This window comes from Heterocephalus glaber, unplaced genomic scaffold, assembly GCF_053883595.1.
Source record: "Heterocephalus glaber isolate CG9 unplaced genomic scaffold, H.glaber_assembly_v1.0 deba00001531, whole genome shotgun sequence".
NCBI classification, from domain to species: Eukaryota; Metazoa; Chordata; class Mammalia; order Rodentia; family Bathyergidae; genus Heterocephalus; species Heterocephalus glaber.
The window spans coordinates 17,455,336-17,479,372 of NW_028258329.1; the positions used below are offsets into that span (position 1 = coordinate 17,455,336).

General features: G+C 46.9%; 1 protein-coding gene across 10 annotated transcripts in view; it reads right to left on the minus strand.

Moving 5' to 3' along the window:
* The window catches only part of Ntrk3 (neurotrophic receptor tyrosine kinase 3), a 381,061-nt gene that overhangs the window by 307,205 nt on the left and 49,819 nt on the right, over positions 1 to 24,037 (minus strand). For all 10 annotated transcript variants that reach the window (XR_015441744.1, XR_015441746.1, XR_015441745.1 and 7 more), the window contains 2 exons: positions 8,145 to 8,219; positions 7,431 to 7,502 (listed from right to left, as the gene is read on the minus strand). Coding sequence is in view for 7 of the 10 variants with exons in the window: in XM_087188362.1 (XP_087044488.1) it covers positions 7,431 to 7,502; positions 8,145 to 8,219 (147 nt within the window). In the remaining 3 variants the exon portion in view is untranslated. The remainder of the gene's footprint in view (positions 1 to 7,430; positions 7,503 to 8,144; positions 8,220 to 24,037) is intronic.

The window sequence follows — 24,037 nt, forward strand, 5'->3', positions numbered from 1 at the left end:
TTACCAAAAGAGTAACAATAACCATAGCCATTACATTATATCAGGCTCTCTTCCTGGGCCAGACATTCTTCAGTCCTTCATATGCCTTAATTCATTAACTCTTGCTAGCAACTCTATTATTCCCATTTTCCAAATGAAAAGATTAAGGCACAAATATGCACTAGTTAAGTCACTTGCACAGGATACACATATTTATATGATAAAGCCAGAATTTAAACTCAGTCAGTATGGCTCAAGAGCACATAACATAAATTACTCATCAAAACAACCAAATCAGTGATGAGGCTCACTTAGAGCCAATAGCCCAAGCAACCAAGCTTTGTTTGCCCTTTGTGTTTTATTTTGTTTTATTTGGAAACAGGGTTCTGCTAAATTGCTCAGGCTGGCCTCCAACCCTCAACCCTCCTGCCTCAGCCTCCTGAGGAGCTGAGATTACAGGTGTGTGCCACCATGCCTGGCTCACACACTATGTCCACTGGCAGCTGTGAACAGGCAGAGCTGTCTGAGAATAAAGCTCAGAGGTGACTTGTCTTTGTTGTACACTTTTGCATTATACTTCAGGAGGGTGCTCTTGGGCTATGATTCTGTATTATTGATATTTGCATATTCTTATAATAGCTGTGCTTGCCTATATATCCTTTCTTTTAAACAGTATTGCAGAGATTTCTGCTATACATACAAGCCCAAGGAGCTCTGACTAAATAAGACCCAAGGAGAGTAAACTGGATGCTATAGTGGCAGAATGCTGCACCAGGAGTACCAAAAACTAGGTCTCAGCCCCGGGTCTGCTTTTACTCATGGGGATCACAGTTAGAATTATGCACTTAAGACTCCTCATCCACAGAATGATCAAGTCACTGGTACATCAACAAATAGCTACTGATACCATTGTTCTAGGTGTTGGGTATCCAGCAGTCAATGGGACACATCCTGAGTCCATAGGAGTTTACATTCTAACAGGGGAGACACAGTATAAACCACTAAACAAATAATTGAATGAAACAATTTGAGAGATGAGCAAACAATCAAGTCACATGATGTAATAGAGTAATAGATCTGTGGGGCTAGAGAAAGGCCACTAAGTTTGGATGTTCAGACAGCACCTTGATACGAAAGTAACATGAGAGTGAATAGTAACCAAGGGGCAGCTATTCAGAGATCTGAGACAGGAGACTTGTCCAGGTCAGATGGATCAACAGGTACAAAACTTCCAAAGGAAGAAGGAGCTTAGCACATTTGAGGAAGTGAAAGAAAGCTCAAGGCTGTAGCAGAGAGAGCCAGGGGAATAGTAGTAGGAAATTAAAGAAGAAGCTAGAACCATATCAGTCTGGATCCTGCAGCCATGGCGAGGGGCTTAGCTTTTATTGTAAGTAAAACAGGAAGTAATTGGAAAGCCTTAAGCAGCAGAGTGGCACAATCAGATTTACATGTTTAAAATACCACTCTGGCAACCGTGCTGAAAATGAAATATGGCAGACAAAAGTGGAGCCAAGAAAAGCAGTCAGGAGGCTGCTGTCATAGTGCCAGAAGATGGGGTGGTGACTTGAGCCAAGATGCCAGATACAGAGGGCAAGAGAAGTAGATGGACATAAAATATTTTATAAAGTTGAAGAGTGGAAGGATGGGAAGGGGAAGTAAAGGCAAGAAACGACAGTCAAGAATGACTCCCAAGGCTTCAGCCAAAGCAATCTGGTGGATGGTATCACTTATAGGAACAGAAACACTGAGGGTGAACAGATTTGGAGTGAAGAGGTGGTCCAGAACCCAAAATCCCATTTGGGTCAAGTTACACTTGACCTGTGACTTAACCATCCAAGTAGAGATGCCAAGTTGGCATCCAAAGGGCAGGGATGACAACAGGGATAGCAGTATAAACTTGGGAGTCTGAGTCTAGGACCCCTTCCATCTTTAACTCTCTATGACTCTATGAAATTGAAGACCAATGAGCAGGGAGAAAGTCTTAAGTCTTTCATTACAGCCTTAAGCTCTTTCTAAGTGTGGTCTTACTAAAGGCTCAAAAGTACAATCCTAGGAAGTAGGAGGAATTTATACATTCACCTCAAAGCTCATGCAAATTCAGTAGATTTCCCAAGGTCAATAGCAGGATGCACAAGTCTAGGATTTGTACCTCAGTCTTTCTATCTGCAAAGCCCATGCTCCTAGCCATCTGTTAAGGGTATTCAATGGACACATTCTCCGTGTAGAACAGAGAAGGAAGGATATTTGTAGAGCAACAGTAGTGGAACAAGTATGCCAGCCACCAGTCTCTTTGGAACTTGGAGAAAAGCAACATTGCAGAGACAAGGGTAAAAGGCAGAGAAGTAAAGGTTTACTAATATAATAGCTATATATCATCTTGGAATTCAGAAACAGGGTTTATACCTAGTGACTTGCAAAACATAATATATCATCATGTTTTTATCCCAATAACCTCATATTGTTTCCATAGCTAGTCTCTCCTGAAAAGGTAGGGACTCTAGCCACTTCCTCTTTTCCTATTCACCTTAACATTGCTGCCTTTCTCTCCTTGAGAACATAGCATAGTTGATACAATTGTGCCCAAATCAGGATATTCCCCACCTTCCCACCCCTTCCCTAGCTGAAGATCAAGTGCATGTTTGCTGATAACAGAGTGAGAAATAGTTTAGTCTGACATCTAGAGCTTTTTGGAAAAGAGCAAGAAATTGAACACAAGAGAGATCCCACCACAACCAACTCTAAGGGATTAAATAACTTATTTTGGCTTGCCAAAACCTTATATTAAATATTCTTGTAAATAAGTAGGCCATAGGCCAATGCTAAGAAATCTTTCATAATAAAGACACTCAGTTTGTAATGTAACTGTTGTTATAGGATTTGACCTGAATAGAAAAAGAAACTAAACAGAGCTTTCTCATCAGAACTCTTTGAGGATAGATGGTGCTAAATCCCCATGAGGAAATAGCAGCTCTCTAATAAAACTTTAACAACCCAGCTCCCCCTATAAGAAGTTCTTGCTGTGAAAACCAGAGAGACAAAACACTCCTGGGATATAAAAAATAAAAAAAACCATAGACTTTAGTGTCAAAGGGATTGGAGTCCACACCCAGACTGTTTCTTGACCTTACTGAGCTTAGAAGAACTCAGCTATGACTTCTGAATCTCAATATTTTCATCAACAAGTAGGAACAGAGAAGTCCTCTCTTAGCATTACTGTAAGGAGTAGGTGAGCTTGTATTCACAAAAACATTGGACAAAATCCTTCCCATTACTATGTTCTCAGCCTTTGCCTATTCTCTTTGAAGACTAGCTTTCTTAATGCAATTTTCTAAATATCATAGGCTTTTTTAAGTGCTTCTGTTAAAAACATTTCCCCTTCTGGCCCACAGGTAGAGTGGAAAGATTCCTAGAAAGAGAATCAGAGGACCTAGGTACAATTCCATTCCTATGCACCAGTGAGAGCCTCACAGGGCCTGTCTGCTGGGCTGTACCATCAGGTTGCCTGCCACACCCCTGGGCCAGGATGGGTATGAGAATTCAATGAGATAATAAATAAGAAACCACTTTGAAGAGCATGAAGTCCTGTCAGATGAAGGGAAGGGCCATCACTGGAGTGCAGTTCATAGATGGGTATCTACTTATAGAGACCCCAGATGGTGGAGATCTGGCTGTATGTGAGCCACACCAGGGAAAACAAACCCCACAAAAGGAGACTGGAACCAGCTGCAGCAGAGAGGCTCAGGAGATTCAGCACACAGTCCAAGTTCAATGGTCTTGGTAGATGTGGTCTCTAATGAGACAGAGATAAAGAACGTTGTAAGCGTATTACTAGCAATTGCTTAGATCCTGTCTGAAACTAACAGTGCCTTCAGAAGGGTCTGCATGGAATCTAGATGTCAGCAAGGGTGCAAATCCATATTCAAGGCAGAAAGACACCAGAGTTGAAGACGTGACCATACCAGTTTTTAGAGAGAGGGACTGTACTGCGGGATGGAAACCCAGAATCTCCAGAATTTTTTTTCAAAAAATGGGGTCACCTTAGCCTTCCTGTTCTGTTCTATTATCACCACCACCAATAATGACTATCATTATTAGCCATTATCATTTCTAAGTTCTGTTTTCTAGGCACAGGGCTCAGTGCTGTATGGGGTACCTATCACTAAATCAGTACCACATTCTGTGCCTACAATAAACACTATTGTTATGCCCACTTTAAAGATTAGCAAATAGCTACTGCAGTTATCAATTGAAGAAGCTGTTACTGCTGCAGATCCTCAATCCATATATAAGGGTCAAGAATCTTCCCATCTCTCAAAAAGGATGTCCCTGTATGTATATTACTCAAAATTTCATTTTTCAACTCCAACAAAAGATAGAGAAAGCTGCAGCAGCAGACAAGAGGAGAAAGTAGACCTTGAAGTGCTTAGGGTTCAAGAGTTCTGATCTCCAGTCTTCTTTGTAGCAAACAACTTGGCCTTAACGTGGCTCATTTTCTGACATGGGGAAGAATTACACCCACTGATGTTAGGGGTCAAGTAAGGGTGAGGGACAGGACGGCTGGACCAATTGGAATGACTTGAGATAACTTGACATTGGTACAGAGGCAATGACATCACTTCCTGCTTCTTATTCTGTACAGAAGGGAGACAGAAAGACTTCTCGGCCATCACCCTAAAAAAAAGAAAAAGCCGCCAAGCCAGGGCTTGGCAATTAGTGTTGGAGTAAGTGATCATCTTGTGATTGCTCAGCTGGGGCCTGAAGACTTGTAAATGCATTTAGAAGACAGAAATAGAAGATGTTGTGAGAGAGCAATGAAACCTGGCCCATTTGCCAGGAGAAAATGTCCCAAAGCTGCCGGGAAATTCATTCAGTCAGGATTTGGGGTGTGTCTTCAAAAATGGGGAAGGTTAATAAATAAAACCCATGGATGAATCCTATCGACTCTGCTTTCTTTGATCCTCAGCTTCTCTGGAGTCCCACAGTATCTGTAAGAGTGCTTCCAGTGGGTGCTGACTCCCAGGCACAGCCAGACCCAAATTAGGGTGGACTCTGATGACCTGCACTTCTCAGTGACCCCTAGAGCCACAGCAAGTGCTTGGGCAAGAGCAGGCCACATGTCCAGGGAAAACAGGGCCTGAAGTCCATGCTATCATCAGGCCCTACTCCAACCAAAGCCTACCCCAGTGCTTTGCAGATCTTGCAAGTTCTACCAGCCTTTGTCACAGCCTCTTCCAGGGATATCAAGAGCAAGCCAAAGACATGTTCTGGCAAGCCACTTCTGAGACAACTGTAGCCCAAGATGCATCCCCACTCCCACTTTGCTGGCCCATACAAATAGAGGGGCACTGAAGTTTTTTCCATTTCCCGAGAGCTGCAGGTGGCATGATGCTCTATGAGGCCTCGAGGCATGAGCATCTGACCCCGTCCTCAAAGGGGACACAGCTTCTCCCATATTAACAGCTTCCCTCCCCCAAACTGACCCTACACCAGAAATTAGCACTCTGCCCATGGAGCAGTTTTGTTTGGTCCATGAAGGGTTTTGTTTTCAGTTACTAGCATTTAAAACTTGGGTGGTTTTACAGGCTCTCCTGCTTATCTTAGAAAAAGCAGTGAGTCTGGCAATACTGTCCCCACTGCCACATGGCAGCAGTCAGCTGGAGCTTTGATAGCTGCACCTTCAGAGGGGACACGTAGTCCCCATCCTCCACTGTCCCCACCTGGTCTTCCCTGGACATGTGACTTGTGACCTTTGTATGAGTTACTATGAAAAGGGATCCTTCTCAGATGTCCAAAGCTCTCTCTCTCTCTCTCGAGACATTTTGCAATGAAACTCAAATCTCAAATAAAATAAACACTTGGAACATCTGGTGCAAGGCTCTCCTAGGAGCCCAGCTATGCCTATGGCCACATAGAACACACATCAGGAAAATCTCACCACATAGACTACAGCAGGGCAAGAGGCAAAAGGTAATCAGAGAGTTGAAAGGGAGGTCTCAGTCCCACATAGCTAATACATCTGGCCCTGAGCAGTGGCCATGGAGCTTGCTGTTTCCAGAGAAAGGAAAGAAAGTTCAGCACAAAGCAGAGGTGGCCGTAACTGATGAGTATTTACCAAGCACTCACTATGTGTTTGGGAAAACACAGAGGCCCGAGAATAAGGCCAGGAGCACCCAGAATAGAAACCACTCCCCAGCTACTCAACTGCAATTTTCTAGCATCTTCCCTTTCCCCTCTTACACTACCCTCTATTTCCTAAGAGCTTCCCCCTGGAAGCTGTACTACATTTTGTTTTTCAGCACTGGGGATTGAACCCAGGACCTCTGCATTGAGCTACATCTCCCCTACCCCCATCCCAATCCCCCTCAACTCTGCTTTTTGGTTTTGTTTTGTTTTATTTTGTTTTTTGACACAGGGTCTCGCTAAGTCCCTAAATTGCCCAGGCTGGGCTCGAACTTTCCATTCTCCTGCCACAGCCTCCTAAAGTACTGCGATTACAGAAGTGCACCCCCTACTCCTGGCCTCTACTTCTTCTTAAGGGGTTTCTAACCACCCAAGCTGCCCTCCCACTATAAAATGCAAGCAATCAGTAAAGCTCTCCAGTGGCCAAAGGAAAGACATGCTCTTCTTCTATTTCCTCCCAAAATATAATGGGCCTCAACCAATTCCTACAGCATCTTTGCTCTTTGGGGACATGCCCATTGGACATCAAAGATGGGCAACTGTCTGTGAGCTCCTGGAGAGCTGGCCAAGACAACAGGCACCATCCTGGGGTGTGGGACGTTGGCATTTCCCGTGATCACTCAAACATGGCCTCATTTCATACCTGCCAGACCTTCTACCCAGGAAATGGTATCTATCCACTGAATGCCAGCATCTGTCAGCCCAGAGCCAGACTTAAACAGGAAGCATCAAATCTGGTGATTCTCCTCCACTGGGTCTAGCACCAATCCTTAAAGAAGCCATTCCACCCATCAGACAGGGCATGGGGAAGAGACAGGGTGAGGGAGGTACAGACAGACAGGAAGCCCACCCACTGCCACATAATCTCCAGCTTGTCCCAAACAGAACTGTGTGACCTTATACAAGTGTCTCCTCTTCTCCAAGCTCTACACACACACACACACACACACACACACACACACACACGGTCTCAGAAGTGTACAATTCACTTTATAGAATACCCTGTCATTTCTATTCCCATAGAACTGCAAATGTCATCAGGAAACTCCCCCTTTCAGCCCTGGTCCTAGACTTATCCTTCTGATGGGAACTTCAGAGGCCACCAGCTCCAAAATCTTCATTTTAAGAGGCAAAACTCGAGGCCCAAGAAAATCACCACACCCATCCATGGGCAGCAGTGGTGGAGCCAACTCTCAGCCTCAAGTCTCCAGCTTCACACGGTTGAGGAAGTCTCTGTGTGTGCCCCACCACCCCTGGCCTGCTCTACTCACATGTAGCGCAAATGCGGGTTCTTGGCAAAGGCTCTGGGCTGGATGCTCCGGAGTCCTGAGTTCTTGATGGTCCTGGGCAGAGAGGAAAAGAAAGTCAGTGGTCCTCTGGGTGCTGAAACCAGCAGTAGGTCAGGCTCCAGCCTGGCCTGTACCTCACTATCCCCAGTCATCCCTGGGTGGCCCAGCAGGGGCTCAGCAATTGGTGACTAGGCTCACAATCCTCGGGCCAGGTGAGGGATTGGGCTGTAGCCAGTGTGTAGGCAGTTGCTCTCTACTTATTGGGTCAGTGGGTGAGGACGTGGATTCCTGCTCAGCCAGTGACCACAGGCCAGAGCCTCTTTGGCACCTTCTTACCCACCCATACCAGGTTCCTCATCACCACCAATACTGAAGTCCACCCAAGGAAGAGGCTGGAAATCTAGTGTTGGATGGGAACCTTCCCTCAAGTCCAGGCCCAAGGAAGGACTAGCAGGTCTGGGTATGGCTCCAGCCTTGAAATCCTGACTTTAGGGTGCAGCCATGCAACACTAGGCCCATCCAGGCTTGGGTGGGAGGTGAGGACAGGGCCCTGACATCCCCTAAATGGGTAGCACAACCCTCCCAAAAGAGGACCTCCAAGAGGTAAAGGACAAACAGCAAGCTTGCTGTGAATGTCACCAGTGGAAAAGCAGACAGGGGACATCCCACCCCTTCCCCAAAGGGTGGTGCGCTCACAGTTTCTGGAGTCCAGTGTAGAGCTCCATGTCCACGGCGTTGAGCGTGTGCAGACTGCGCCAGTTCTCTATGTGTCTGTGGGAGGAGAGGACACATGGGTCAGAGGCAGAGTCAAAGGCCAGGGTCAAGTCAGCAGGGAGCGACATCAAGGGCATGGGCTTACAGCTGAAGAGCACCGGCTTTAAGGAACAATTTGAGTGTGAATCTGGAGTTGGTCAAATGCCAGCCAAGCCTCCCACCAAGTCACCAAGGGTCCCTGAGCTTCAGTTCCTTCTTCTGTGTGGTGAGACTCGCTGTGAGAATTAAGTGGATTCACAGGTCCTGAGTGCCTCGCCCTGAGCTCCAGAAACACTGGAAACCCAATCTTCCTGCTTGTCTTCCTGACTCAGTTCCCCTCTGTTCCCTTTCCTTTGGGAAAGCTCTTTTTTTTTTTTCTTAGATTCTGCCCACAAAGACAATACAAAGGACAAGGTTTTTAAAAGGTAGGTGTGGCTTCCCCAAAGGCATGGCCTCTGGGTAGAAAAGCCCAGGAGGACACACACCAGGCTTGGACACACACCAGGCTTGGGCACCCACTAGGGTCCAGACACTGGCAGCGGCCTATGGGTAACCACAGCCAGTCCACCAGCAGCTCATTCAGAAAACCAAGAACTTGATTTAGAGTGCTTACTTTGGAGAGGAGGAGGCTCCCCAAGGACCAAGAGGCACTGTGGAGTTGGGAAAAGAGAGTATGGCGGGAGGTGTAGGAGCCAGAGTAGCTTTGTCTCCAAGGCTGGATATGCAGTGGCTTTGAGCAAGTGCTCTGCACTCCCTGGGACTCTCATTTCCTCATTTGTAAAGGACAGGGTTGCCCTAGATCAGCAGTTTCTCTCCCTTTTCATCAGGAAGATCTCTTTTTAGACCTTTCTCCTAAGAGATCTCATCTCTAAGGAGGTTTGTGTCTAGCAGGTACACTACACTTATTAAGTAATAATTAATTCATCTTCTCAGATTTATTAGCCAATGATATAAATCACTGTTAACCAGAGCTTCTTATCAACAGACACAAACCAGTGCAAGCTAGCCCAGTGCATAAATTCCAGCCCAAAGCAAAGAAACCCAAAACTTCTGTTAGCACAAGAAGTCTTGTCTGGGTATGGGTTCAACTTCTGTTAGTTCCTCAATATTGAGAAAATGCCAGGAACAAACATCTCTCATTTCAGCTTTTGTGGTCCCCAGGTTGAAAACCATTACTTTATTGATTACCACATCCCTTTCCTGCTGTAATGCTGTGCAAAAGCTGACCATTTTCATATCCCTGCTGTCCCACAGGCACCAAAGGACCTCAGCAAAGGCTTCCACAGCCCACCTCTGCCCTCCAGGGATCTGACTCTCTGATCAGTGCCCATGGGGTCTAAGGACCATCTCAGTGAAGGGTGCAGAAAGGTGATAGCTCACCCTGGGTTAGAGCTACTCAAGGTATACTGTGGCCAGAATAGCGACAGCCACCTTCCCCAGACATCTCCTCCTAACTCCACTGCACCCATGGCCCTGCCATCTGCTACCAAGTCCAGCCAGAGCCAAGAAGGCTGCAGGGCTGTTGCTGCCAGGGCCTCTGGAAGCACTTCGGTGCTGCACAGTGATGAGGTATGCCGAGAGCCTGTTTTGTTCCACATTCTGCCAGGGCCCCTGCTGACCAGGCAGAGACATTGGCATCTGCTGGGGACATGGACCAGGTGGTCAGGTTGGCGCGGCATTCCAAATCCAAAGCCTTCTCCCTGAAAGCCTCATGGCTCCAAGGTAGTCTGCCTGGTCTGATCCCACCAAGGCAGGAGACCCTGGCAACATTTCAGATAAAAAGGACAGTCAGGAGGGGTAGGACCACCTGAGCCGCTAAGTGCCCCCAGCACCTTCTGCGGGACATAGGCTGTGCCAGTTACAAAGCAGTTTGCAGTATTTGTACAGCGTGCTGCTCACTTCCAGAGTCCCGCTTCCTACAAGGAGCTGCTCCCAACAAGAGGTTGTCGATCAAATTGTTTAAATAAATGAAATCATTTTTCTCAGCCCATATTAGCATTCCATTGATGTGTCTTTATGATGGCCTGGCTGTTAACCATTACTGCACTCTAAAACTTTGCTCACCTCAGCCCTCCTGCCCTCAGGCCCACAAACCAACCCTCCCCGACTTGCACACACACTGAGCTGAGCAAGAAAAGGGACCAGTGGATGAACCGGATGCAGATAAAAGAACAGCTCCCACTTTCTCTTTTGCTTCTCTGAGTTTTCCTAAATGAGGGGATAGCATTTTAACAGCTAGAAGTTGGAGCTCAGCAGCTACACTGATGAATGCCAGTAATCTCAGCACTCTGGGAGGTTGAAGAAGGAGGATTAGAAGTTCAAGCCCAGCCTGGACAACTTAGTGAGACCCTGTCTCAAAACAAAACATAACAAAAGGGCTGGGAATGTAGCTCAGTGTGAGGACCCCAGGTTAAATCCTCAGTACTGAAAAAGAAAAGAAAGAAAGAAAAGATAAGACTGGGGCTCTAGGACAGTGAGTGGTTGAAGAGCTACAGTTTAGGGGCCAAATCCAAGCCACTGACCACTTTTGTACAGTCCCAGAGCTAAGATTAATTTTCACATCTTTTTTAAAAAATCAAAAGATCTTTGAAAATCACATGAAATGCAAATTTCCATGTTCCTAACCATGCATCTATTATCATCTGTGCTACTTTCAAGTTACAGGGTCAGAGGTGGACAGTTGCTACAGGGACCATATGGGCCACAAGGCTGAACCTATTTGCTCTCTGGCTCTTCATAGGAAATGGTGGCCGACCCTTGCCTAGGGCCCAGCTACCAGGATGTGCATCCCCACCCCATGACTACGTCTCCCTGTGCCCTCTCCAGGTTACTTCACCTGTCCGTGCCTCATTCTTCTCACTTGTCAAATGGGGATGTGAAATACCTGCCTCTGAGAGTGGCAGAAAGGAGGAAAGAGTATGTCTGTCTAGGAGCCCTTGTGAGGCACAGAGGAGGCACAAGTCTTGGTGACTGTTTTTCCCCCATCTTTCAAATGGCTGAGCTATCTTTTCTCAGTTTTCAGGCTAAACAATGGCATCGGGCTTCTCCTAGAAGTTGTCATTGCTCATCCATCACTAATAAAAACCCCATGTGGTAGAAGGATGCAAGGGTAGGAAACCTGTCATTTGTGACCTCCAGGAATATGGTCCAAGCAGCAATGTATAAACAGGTTCAAGGAGGGCAGTGAGGCCATGTCTGTGCAGGTTCCTAAGAGGAGCAGGTCGCTGAAGGCGGGGACTTGACATTTGCTGATGACATCGGCAGGCGCCTGCCAAGTTTTCCTGTGACTCATCGCTTGGTACCGGACCAGAGAGGTCAGTTATGGTAATTCTGCTGGCTGATGCGAGATATTAGGGAGGGCATGCATTTAAGTGGGAAAGGCCAGCTCTACAAGATACAGTAAATAAATAAGATGAAGTATGAGAGTAGGTTTGGTTTGTTTTTGTTAAGAATAAACAGCAGATACTCTGCCTAGTGCAATCACACGTGGCTCCTCCTTTTCTGTGCTTTTCTAGGCTGTCCGGGTTGTTTTTATAGAGCATTCGTTCTGTCATTTGAAAAACAATCAATAACTATATATTTTTTAAGGAAGGTCAGCCACTTGAACCCTTTCCAGGACAGCAACTCATAGCTCTGTTCCAGGACCCCAGGCTGGGCTGGCTCATGGTTGCAAAGGCTGCTCACAAACCACTCCTGCCGTGGGACGAGGAGGGAGAAAGAGCACAGAGAGAGGCCCAGAATGTGGCAGGGGGCATGGTGTGGTGGCCCCCACGGGGATCTGCAGCCCTGGTCTCTATCTGGACGCCCCAGCTTTAGTCAGTATCAGGGGAGGGGAGAGGAGAGGAACGGCAGAGAAGTGGCACCCTGAGCTCCCTACCCCACTTTAAATCAACCGCCTCCACTTTAGGCTTCTCAAGAAGAAGCGATTCTGCCCCCCAGGAGACATTTGGCTGTCAGCAGACACTGTTGATTGTCAGAACAGGGAAAAGAGAGTAATACTCTCATCTAGCTGGTAAAGCCCAGGGATGCTGCTAAATACTCTACCAGCTACCAGACAGCCCAAGACAAAGTATCAGCCAAAGACGTCCCCAGCACCGACATGGAGAGACCCTGCATAACGCTTCTGCCCAAGTCACCACCGAAGTAAGAGGTAAGAGTCCCGGGGCTTAAAACAACATCAATTTTGAAAGTGGCTGCTTTACCGGCAACCACTACAAGGTCTTGGGCCAAAACAAAAACAAAAAAAAAGCCTGCCTCTAGGTCATGGAGTCTAGGTGAGAGGAGAAATTCTAAAGCCATGGCTCCCAGGAGCTTCTCAAGTCAAGGGTATTATTTGGGGGGAAGGGAAGGGGCTCTTTGGCCCTCTGGCCCATGGCCCCAGCCAGGCTACACATTCCAGAGGCAATAATGATCTCTCCCGCTGAGCTCTGGGTGGGATCCACTAGCCAAGAGCCTTCTCCCTCCCCTGAAAGTTGCTCTCCTGGATTTCTCAGGCCTCTGTTCCATAGAAATATGGAATGCTCTGTCCTGCGAGCCAGCTCAATGCCATGTCCCCACCCTCTCACTGCTGTCTTTGCAGGACACCACAGAATCACTGCTCTGCTGCCAAGCGCACACATGCACCCCTTTCCCAGAGAGGAAGCAAGGAGGGCAAAGCCCACAACAACATCGACCCCTAGAGCCAGAGCCAGGCTTAGGGCTGCAGCTCACAAGCCCCAGTGAAGTGAGAGTAATCACAGAACAGGAGGCTTCCAGGTGGGATTGGGTGGGGCAAAGCCAGCCAATGGCTATGCAGAGTGTCTTTGGAGATATGAGAAAAACTATCAGAAATGCAGCCAACAATCAAAGATTTAGAATAGCAACACTGAGCCCAGGAGACGCAGTACCCTAGGTTCCTGCTTCATACCCATTCTTGGAATGAGACATGGTATAAATTAAGTATTAATTGATCCATCTGCGGAGAATACAAAAACCCTTTGTGCTAGAATAAATCAGGTTGTACTTTTGTACCACAGCTTTCTCTTCTCTCTGTTTTGCTTAGGCCAATATGGAAATGAATTGGCAATCTCTAAGCATCTAAAAATTAGATGGTACAGACTGTGTGGTCCATATTTTAATTAAAAACATGTCATGTGGATAGGTTTAAGAGTTGTTTATACTCTCAATATTTAATATTTAATGTTTATACTTCCTCTATACAGAAAATTCTAGAATACTGAAATGTTCACTGCCATCTAACCCCAGGAAACTAAGATGTTAGGAACCAAGGACAAGGCACCCTTCACCCTGAAGAACTTCCTTGGTCATGCAGACAGTTGGAAAAATGGAAGCTGGATTGGTGGGACTTAGGAACATACCTCCTTCCCTCCTTCCTTTAGACATGCAGTCCCAGTATTGCCTCCCTTTCCTCCCTTGCTGTCAGACTGCTGTTCTTCTCACTGTGACTTCTCACAGCTATTAATGAGCTGTTCTTCATAACCAAATTTTCCAGACAACTAACCTTTGCATATTCAACTTACTTGCTGGATGTTTCTCCCCTCAGCCCCCACCAAAAATGCAGTCTACACCTCCATGCCTTCTTAGGCACAGTAGACAGAACATGATTTACATTTTCTTGGTAACTCTACATCATCATCAACCTAACTAGTCTTGAACTCCAATGCTGAAATTTTCAGAGCCCTTGAAGATGTAGCACTTATATCCCTCTCTCCTCAAAGGCCCTAGCTTCCTGGGATTTTGACTGTAATGGTTACTAAATCCATTTTTAGCAATTTTCTGGCTCTTCCTTTGATATCAGGCTGTGGGCCAGCACCTCTTGAGCCACTATGACCAGTCTCCACTGCAGCCTCTTGGAGCACAACGGCTAGGAGCTGGCACCTGGAGGCCAGAATACGCAGAAGTGACACGCTGTAGTGCTGGTAGCTGGATGTCCTTAGGCCAGTTCCTCCAACCTCTCCATTCCTCAGCACCCTCCGAGGAAATCTGTGGCGGTAAGAGGTAGAGGAGGCAATGCCTCAGTCCTCACTTCTGCATGGATCCATTATGCTAATGCAGTAAGGAGCTGACTCCATTATGATTGTTGGACTTGTGTGTTGAGTAAACAAAATAAGGACCTAAAAGATTTTGAAAGAATTCACACACCTGCACACACACACACACACATACACACATATACACACACACACACACACACACACAAATAGGTATGTACCCTTGTTTTCTTACTACTTTTTGGCAACTCCTTTCTGGATAATTGACATTGTCACGTAAGTGAAGTTTTCCTGGAGGTGAAGTCAGAACTCACATTTAGCTGGTGGTACCTAAGCATACACCACTAACATCCATCGCGCTCCATTCTTGGAGCTGCATCAATGCAGGGGCAAGTGAAACTGGTCTTTGCTCATTGTTTTCATATATGAGTATGTTACCCAACAGAACTCAAGAAGGACATTGCATACAGGTGTCCCTTCTCTCCAGACTGTCCCCCCAGGGCCTGGGGTCCTGTCACCTTCTAACCCGACTCCTGCTCTAAGAGGGAGGCTTGAACTGAAGTAAACAGAGGATGCTGGGGAAACTAGCTGGAATTCCATTTCCTAATATGTGGGCATTAGAACACACACATGAGCATGAGTGTTACACACGGGCGCGCGCATTTCACTTCGAAGGCTTGTAGAGCAATGGAGAAATTGATTTGTTATCCAGGCATATTATGTCTAGTGATCCAGACAGCAGCATTAGCTTTCAATTATCTGATATGTTTAGCATTATAAACAAGCTGTCTGAAGCAGTAGCTCCATGGTGCTCAAGATCCACAGAGGTGGGACAGAGCCGCCTTATATCACACCAGTCAACTCACAGGCTCACTCTGTCTTGACAGCTGTTGCAGGGGGGACTCTATGCCTGGGAAGTCAGACCTGATAGCTTGAGTGTTTAGGGGTGGCTTGGGCTGGCAACCCCAGCATGCCAGCACATTAGCACACCAGCCTACAAGCAGCTGTGCACCAAGGATCACAGTGAACCAGCCCAGCATCTGGGCTCCCCACCCCCAGGACCACAGAAAGGAACATTCAGATCATGTGGTGAACAGATGGGAGACGGCAGCATCTGTGCTGGCTTCCTGATCAATTCCAAAGCTTGTGTCAGGAACAAGGAACGCTTGCACACACACCTGTGCTCTTCAGGTGCTGCAATGCTGTGTCCTAACAAGAAAGATCAAGGGCACACTCCTCTGCTACCTCACTAGGAAAAGACCTGAGTCCCAGGAGCAAGTTTTCACCTGTGAATCAACTGGTTCCCCAGGGGGAGCCCAGGCTGTTCTGCCTGAACCCCAGCCTGCAACCAGCCTACCCTTCCCAGTCTTTCTGCTTTTCTCCATTTTCACTGCTACGGCTGTCACTAGTGCGGGATGGTGACTGCAGCCCACCTCCCTACACATCAGCACACCAGGTAACCCCCACCTCCCATCTGGAGGACCCCCAGCACCTCTTAAATGGCCACCTTGCTTTCAGTCTCTCTGTTAACAATCTTTATGTTGAAGCCATGAACCTCCCAGGCCTTCTCTTTGTGCTTATAATAAATTCCTAATATCACACCATGGCTCATAAGGTCCTGAATGTACTGGCCACCAGGTCTTTTCTCTGGACACGTTCCCTTTGTCCATGGGCTCCACCCACATGGGCCTGGCTTTGGTTCCTTTCACATACCAGGCTTATTCCCAACTGGCCCTTCTACACGAAACATTCTTCCACAGCTCCTTCTAATGCCTCAGGTCTCCACCAAAAGTGGCCTTCTCAGAGAAGCCTGGCCTGAATCTCCCTATGTTAGCACAACCCCCCTTCCTCTCCAGCTGCTCTCTGGCACAAACTCTTGTGTATGTCCTTCACAGCCCTAATAACCATCAGTAATTGTCTTATTTGATTACTTGATTATGCATTTGTTCTCAAGGTCTCTACACTGGAACTATAATGCATGAGAACAGGGATCATATCTGTCTTATTCACTACTTGCAAGCCCCCAGAGTCTCAAATAGGGGCTGCTACCCGAGGTGAGCACAAACCAGGGCAGCCGGCCAACTTCCCTCCCTCCCAAAGGATCTCTATGCTTGGTACCTTCATGGCCCTCACCCTGGCCCTTCTGAATCTGATGCTTTCGATGATCTCCAAGGAGGGAGGTGGCTTGGAGCACACCACTGAGCCAGGGAGATCACTCTGGGGTCCAGCAACAGGGGTGAGGTGACTCACAGATCTCAGGAACCCTGTATAACTGCAAGGCTTCTTCCCGGACTCAGTGTTGGAAACAGGGAAGTAGAAAGGGCCCCCTTGCACCAACAAGGAGACAGGAATGCCTGGGTACCTCAGCACAATTTTCATCTTTCCCTCACCTGTGTGACTATAGGCTTCACCGGAGCATGAGTTTTCTAAGGACACAACTGGGAGTTGGTGCTTCCAGTGTTCAGGGTCGCCTGAGTGAATGAATGAACAAACAAACCCAAAAGGGTCACTGGCAGAAGTTAAATGTCTCCCATTCCCTCAACCTCTCTCACTTTCTCATGAACTCATTCATTTTTCTCCCTTCTCTGTACCCCCTACTACATGTTTCCTTCCACATACAAACTCATTTCAGTAGAGCCATCTAAAAGTGAAATATCGGGCTGGGGATTTAGCTCAGTGGTTCAGCTGCCTACTTCACAAGCACAGGGTCCTGAGTTCAATCCCTGGTACTTAAAAAAATAATGAAAATTTTAAAAAGTAATAAAAGTGAAATATCCTTGCTTCCATGTCTTCCTCCAGCTACCAACATATACCCCTAGTGCTCTTTGTGGCAGATGTTTTCATGAAAATTGTCTACACTTGCTGCCCCTACTTCCTCATCTCCCTTCGATTCTTCTCCAATTTATCTTCTGCCCACTCTCTTGGACCAACATTACCAAAACCACCAGTGATCTCCTGGTTGATAAATCCGATAGACTGTTGTCCAGGTACCCAATCTCCTGGCAGCATTTTACCTGGTTAACCACCCTCCTTCCCTTGAGCCATTCTCTTCCTGGAATCCTTGGCTGGGCTCCTTTTTCCTGGGCCTATTTCTCTCCAGCTATTCTTTCTCAGTCTCCTTTGCTTATCCTATTCTTTGTCTGATCCCTAAATGTGGAGTCTCATTCCAAGGGCTCTTCTCTTCACCTCTCTGCTCCCTGCCCAAAGTGATTTCACCCATGTGCTTGGCTCTAAACACCATAATGTGCTGCTGGTACTACTGTGTGTCTCTGGCCAGAGCTCTCTCCTAATAGCAAGACTCTTAATAACATCTCTGCAGATCCAACACCAGCCTTTGCTTTCCTTCCACTCAGCCTTCTCCATCTCAATAAGTGGCACCAATGCCAGCCCATCATCCATGGCAAATTCTATCACTGATTCTCTCTTTCCTCTCCCTCCCAATACCAGCCAAAGTCCATGTCCATAACAGATACCACCACCTCATGAGATTTTGAAACTTGTGGTTCATTTTAAAATGCTTCCCTCACCAAAATAAATAAATCAGCCAACAAACAAACCTCTAGCTCCTTCACTTGAACTTGCGATAAAATCTAGATTCTGCCATGACCAGTGAGGCCCTACATTATGTGACTCATACCCTTCCCTCCTTAGTTCAAACAAACCTCCCTCTCACTCACTTGGTTTCCACCTCTGTGGTGCTCTTTCTCGTCTATAAAATACAGAGCTTCCTCCCTTCTCTCCGGACCTTTGCAGTGTTGCCAGTGTTGGCATCTCTGCCATGAAAGGATGGCTTCCCTAAGCAACCTAGCTAGAGCCATTCTCTATAAACTTCTTCTCAAGCCAAGGGTGGACTGTGTCCCCAGAAGATACCTGGCAATGTCTTAAGATTTTGTGTGTATGTGTTACTGGGAATTAAACCCAGTGTCTTCTGACTGAGCTACATCCCCAACCCATTTTTACTTTTCATTTTGAGACAGGGTCTTGCTAAGTGGCCCAGGCTGGGTTTGAATTTGCAATCCTCCTGCCTTAGCCTAGAAACTTTTTTGATTGGCATCACTAGGGAGGTTCCACTGGCATCCTGTAAAAGCCATAGATGCTATTTATCATCACATGATGCACAAACAGACTCCAAACAAAGAATTATCCACTCCAAAATGTCAGTAGCTCCAAGGAAGAGAAATTCTACTTTAGATATTCTTTTGTATCACTCATAATTTCTATCCCACTTATGTGTTGCATTTCTCTCATGATGGAATCAACCTCCACTAGTAGGTAACCTGCCTACTTACTATTAGGCCACAACACCGAGCCCAGTTTCTGGTCCATAGCCAAAAATTTAAATGAAAAAATAAAATCAATGAATAACTGCCCCTTCTGAGATGACAACCATGCAGCAAGTCATAAAAAAGCTATGGCTACCAAGTTCTTGATGGGGATCAATATTTTCTCCAACTACTTGAGAAGACTAAGGTGCAAAGAAGCAAATAGTGCCCAAAGCACTAGGGTCAAGAAGATGGGAATTTTTGTGGTCCTGGGAGAAAGTCTCCTGTCTGCAGATGAGAGACAAACCATGTTGAATGTAAAACTTCTAGATATCTTAGCTGTGAAACCAGAAAGAAAAGGGGTCTTTGATCAAGAGGACAGAGAACCTGAGGCATGAAAGGAGACATTGACCTTGACCCTCCCCAATGGGGCTTAGAGGAGAAAGTTTGAGCAAGAAGTAGAGTTTGGTCCGGGCCAGAGCAGCTGGCTTGAAAGCCATCCAAAAATGTAAGGTCTATGCCTAAGATCAGCTGGCCCCAGGGGTTCTGAGCGCACTGCCATTCAGGTGGCCAATTTCCTCAGGAAAATATGAAATGGCCAGGCCACCCTTCACTGAATTATAAAGCACTTATCACTTCTTTAATAACTACCTGCATGGAAGACTTAATTCACTCAATATGGAAGTTATAAAAGCGAATTGGTAAGTGAGCATTAAGCTCAAGTACACTGCATAAAGACTTACAAGGGCAATATTTTCCTCTATTAAAAGGGTAGATTTTCTCACTGCAATTATGCCTCAGAGTTAATGTGGAAAGTCGCTCCAAAGCTTGGGGCATTTTCATTTTTAGAGGGTAATTCCAGGTCACTGGGAGGAAAGGGAGTCCTTGACTTTGCAAGAATAATTATCCCAGAACCCAAGAATGTCAGAGTGATTAGTCAAGGTAACCATCAGAAAGACGAGATCATATTTATGGGGTCTGCTTCCTTTCTCTGTACACAGAAATCCAAGAAGTGACCAGGAATGTGGACTGGCCAGGGGTCCAACAGAGATGTGGTGTGGGGGTTGCAGGAGGGAGGCAGGCCCTGGGGCAGAACCTTTAACAAAACGCTGACACCATCTGGGACTCAAAAGGTAGGAAATAACAATCTTAGCCCCTATAATCTGTAAGGAAATAAGTCCTGGAATTCCTGATGACTCCAGAAGATTCTATTAAGGGGACCAGCAAGATGGTCTTCCTCACCCAAGTGAAGGCAAAGCAAGTTTCTCTCTTGTTAACTTTTCTCTCCCTTGGTTCAGCATCATGACCACTTTCATTTCCTCCAGCAATAAACCATCTGTTCTTTCCCCCATATATTCACTCCCTTGGAAAGCATCTCTCTATTCACATGACTTTAATTGCTGCCTAATTAGAGCTTAATTCCAGTTCTAAAGTTCTACCCTTGGTACCCAGGCTCTCCCCTATCCTGTCATTACTCTCCTCAAAATATGCATTCTCCTTGACTCTTAAGAACAAATATGGACAGAAAAACTCACTCTTAATCTCCTGACCCCTCCCAAACTACTTCCACTTAGTCCTGCTGTCTTAAAACAGTAGAACAGAGGTGGCAAGTAGATTTCAATATTTGTACAATACCAATGGGTTAGCAAGGGCTAACACAGATGGCTGTGTTTCAGCAGGAAAAAAAAAAAAAAGAGCTGTGATCAATTAGTGATGCCTACCATGAGCACAGTATCTGGAGGAACAACCAAAGTATCATCTACTGACCATATCTAGCCAAGAGGTTTTCTGACATCTTCCTGTCCCTTATATTAAAGTCCTATTGGTCCTTCCTGATATTTCTGCTAACTTCTCTCGTCTTTTTATGTCTGTATCTCCTGAGAAAATCCCAAGAAGGGGTACCCCAGAAGAATATAATGACCTCTTTGCAGACCATCTGGATTCCAGCCTTTGTTCTTAACCTGTTCAAGCCTCTGCTTTCTCGGGGATGACATTGAACATGCCCTTCATGGGCTCAAGACCACCCAGTGACTAACAAGTGCATCTTACACCAAATCAAAACCTCCATCGGGAAGCCTAAAGCCTGCAGGGAGATCTGTGGGGTGGGGGGTGCATAAAGAGCCCTGGACCCTTTAAGGGCAGAAGCAATACTTTCTGTTCCCCATGTAACACCCATTGCACTCTTGAGCTGCTTCTCTGAGGCTGAAATACAGACTGGAGCTGAGAGGAAAGGGGGAGACTTCTTAATGAGACCTGGGAAAATGCTCTCTCTCTCTCTCTCTCTCTCTCTCTCTCTCTCTCTCTCTCTCTCTCTCTCTCTCTCTCTCTCTCTCTTTCTCCTCTGCTTATCTCTATATCCTCTTCTCTTTCTATCAGAGAAAATTTAAAAATTAAGCTTCTTAGGGAGGTGTGCTCACATCACCAGACATCAGGACATCAGCCAGCCAGGAATCATCATGCCTGATTTTCCCCAGACCTTTATAAGTAATCTGGTGTAGTGAAAAAGTCATGGGCTTGCAGGGTCAGCACTGGTTTGATTCTCTAGCCTGTCACTGTTGAGCTGGGTAATCTCCCTTGGCCTCAGTTTCCCGATCTACACAATAGGGACAGTGATTCCAGCCTTGTGGAGGTATCATATGGATGAACAGAAATAGTGTTGGTAAAAGACTTAGCCCGTTGCCTGGAATACACCAGTGCTCAAAGAATGTTTACTTTCCCCTCCAAAAAGAAAAGCAGTCACTGGATTGTGCAGGAATTGAAGTCAGGAACAGAGACCACTATGGCAGTGAGAGTGATCCTGTTTGCAAATGCAGTGGCTGAGACTGTGACACACATGCCATGAGACCCTCCCCACCCACCAATTGCCCACCACTGTCCCCTACTTGCTCCCCCTGTTGTAACCCAGCCTGCACTTTCCCAGTCAGCCAAACAAACCCTTGCCACCCAATGCTGGTTCCTTTCTGCTTCCTCTGAGCCGTGTTTCTGTCCTTGCCAGCCCCTGGGTACCCAGTGAATTTCTGTGGAGCTGAATGCTTCCTTCTGGGGTTCTGATCTGCTGCATCTTCCTCTCTGCAGTAAGCTTTTATCAAACCACCCATTGCCACCCAACTGCAGTCACTCAGTGACCCCAGCCTCACCCTCCAATTACTGGGAAATTATTTCTGTGTGGCTGCTGATGTTTGTATGTGCTCCTGTCACCTGTGAGTCTCAGCATTATTTGCCTGGCTTCCCTCATGAGAGAATAAATTCCTTGACAACAAAGACTGATGCATTCTATTTATTTTGTTTGCCCTCCTTGGGCCCACACTGGCTTCTGCATGCAGTGAGTATTCAGATCCACAGGGTTTCCTGTGGCTTCTCTTAAAATATACTAGGGGGGCTCCATCCTGCACTAGAGAAGAGCTGTGTAAGGCCTGGAACAGGGCTGAGATTCAAGGTCAAGGAACAGAGAAGCACAAAATAGAGAGGCAAAGAGAGATGCTGGCTGACACATGCTCCTCAAGTACCCATCCTTCACAGATCAACCCAGATGTCCTTGCTTTCAAGAGTTTCTTTGGGGGCTGGGGATTTAGCTCCGTGGTGCTGCATCTGCCTGGCAAGTGCAAAGTCCTGAGTTCAATCCCCAGTTCCGCAAAAACAAGAGTTCCTTTGGGACCCTCTTTCTAGGTCACAAACCCCTCTGCTGGGCAGCCTGTCACAGAACCAGGGCCAATATTCAAAACAGGTGATACCCAGTAGAGCTCAACAAAAATGAGACTCTGGCCAAAGGGCTGGATCAGGTTCCTGGGAGGTCCCCCTAAGCCAAGCACTGCCTGTTGTTCTTGCTCTGAGCAGGTAGCTGGAGTACTGAGTGCAGCCACTCAGGGGCTCAGGCCACAGCTGTGGAAGGTAGTTCTCCCCTAAACAACTTCCCAGCCTCCAAGTATCAGCTCCAAACAGACCCTTTGCTTTCTAGAAAACACTCATGATGCTGTACCCTTTCACAGGCCTGTCTACCCCGTAAGACTCAGGTTCTTGGAGCAGGGACAATATCTTTTATCTTAGTATCCCCACAGCCAAGAGGGGCACTGGGCTTCTAAAAAGCCCTCCATAAATGCAGCACAGAATCAGCACCTTCACCTGGCCAAGAGCACTTACTACCACAGGAGGATGCACTCACACCTGCAAAGGGAGGTGCGTCCACATGGGACAGGAAAGGGGCATGCAGCAAAGACTAACCAGCCCTCTCGACCCCTGGAGACTGACCCTCCACATGGGGGGAGCAGAAACTACAAGGTGAAGGCAGGACCTCTGTCTCCAGCTCCAACATCTGGGGAAACTCAGTGTCGGCCCCCAGTTCTACAGTATGTCCCCTCTCCAGGACAGTAACAGTGGGGTTCACATAAAGATGCAGAGGGCATGGCATTGTGGACTCCATGGCCCACTTCTCATGCAGCAGGCAGGAGAGCCCAACTACCACTTCTAGGACAGGAAGTGTGATGTGACCATGAATACAGAGAAAGGAAAACCTATAGGCTGGAGAGGGGAGTTTGAGCCAGATCACCTGGGAATAGGAATTTCAGGTTGCACTCCAATCAGCCCTCATCTCCCATTATTGGGAGAAGGAAGCATCACAGGGGCAGGGGGGTCCTGGACTTCTACTCATTCGCTTATAAAGAAACCACTGTGTGCTGGTTGCCTCAGCTTGGAGTCTGCTCTTCCTGGAGTTTCCTCCTCTTGCATCTCCAAGTCCCAAACCCTCCCTCAGTGCCCATAGTCAGCACCTTATCAATATAATGAAGTGTCTACCCTATGTCCTAACAGACACTTCCATGAGAGGCTAAGATGCTGGGACAGGAGTCCTGCTCACACCCTAGCTGCTCAGCTGACAACTTCACAACACAGCCACCACAGCATCAGCCTTCTTTTCCTGTCAAATGAACCCTGGTTCTACTCATTGCCAACTTGCTAATGGCTACTGGAACAGTTTCAACCACATAGAACCTGTCTGACTGCCCCTTGGAGTCACAACATTATTAATTTATGGTTACAATAGCATCACTGATCAAGGCCTCCTATATCTGGATCTTGTGGTCCGCTGGATCCACTCTGATCAGACTCAAGCCTGAATGCCCTAGCCCCCAACAGGATACATTGGAATGGAAAACTGGCTGCACTCTGGCATCAAGTCCAACAGCTGAGCCTACCTGTTCATAGCTTTCCTCCTTTCCCAAACAGCAACCACTGGGAATTCAGAATGCCTAATGCCTGCCCTTACGGGTGTGAAGACCCTACTACCCATGGAACCATGGTCACACACCATCCACAGGGTGTGTGAGGGTGTGGTGGGGCTGCTCAAACCACACCACCCCTACTGGGTGCAATTCAAGAATGTAAGCCTAAGCCAGCACAGCACAAGACTTGCTTGTGAATTCCCTGGGGGTGAAAAACTGCCCGGGAAAAACCAACATAAAACTGTGGGGAAGCTGTGTGGGCCCAAACCTGAACTTTTCGGCACTCAGACAGTGCTGTAGCATAGAGGTCACTGTGAAGAGAAGTCACGGTCCCAATGACCCCTGAGGAACACCCTCTTGATCCATGCCAT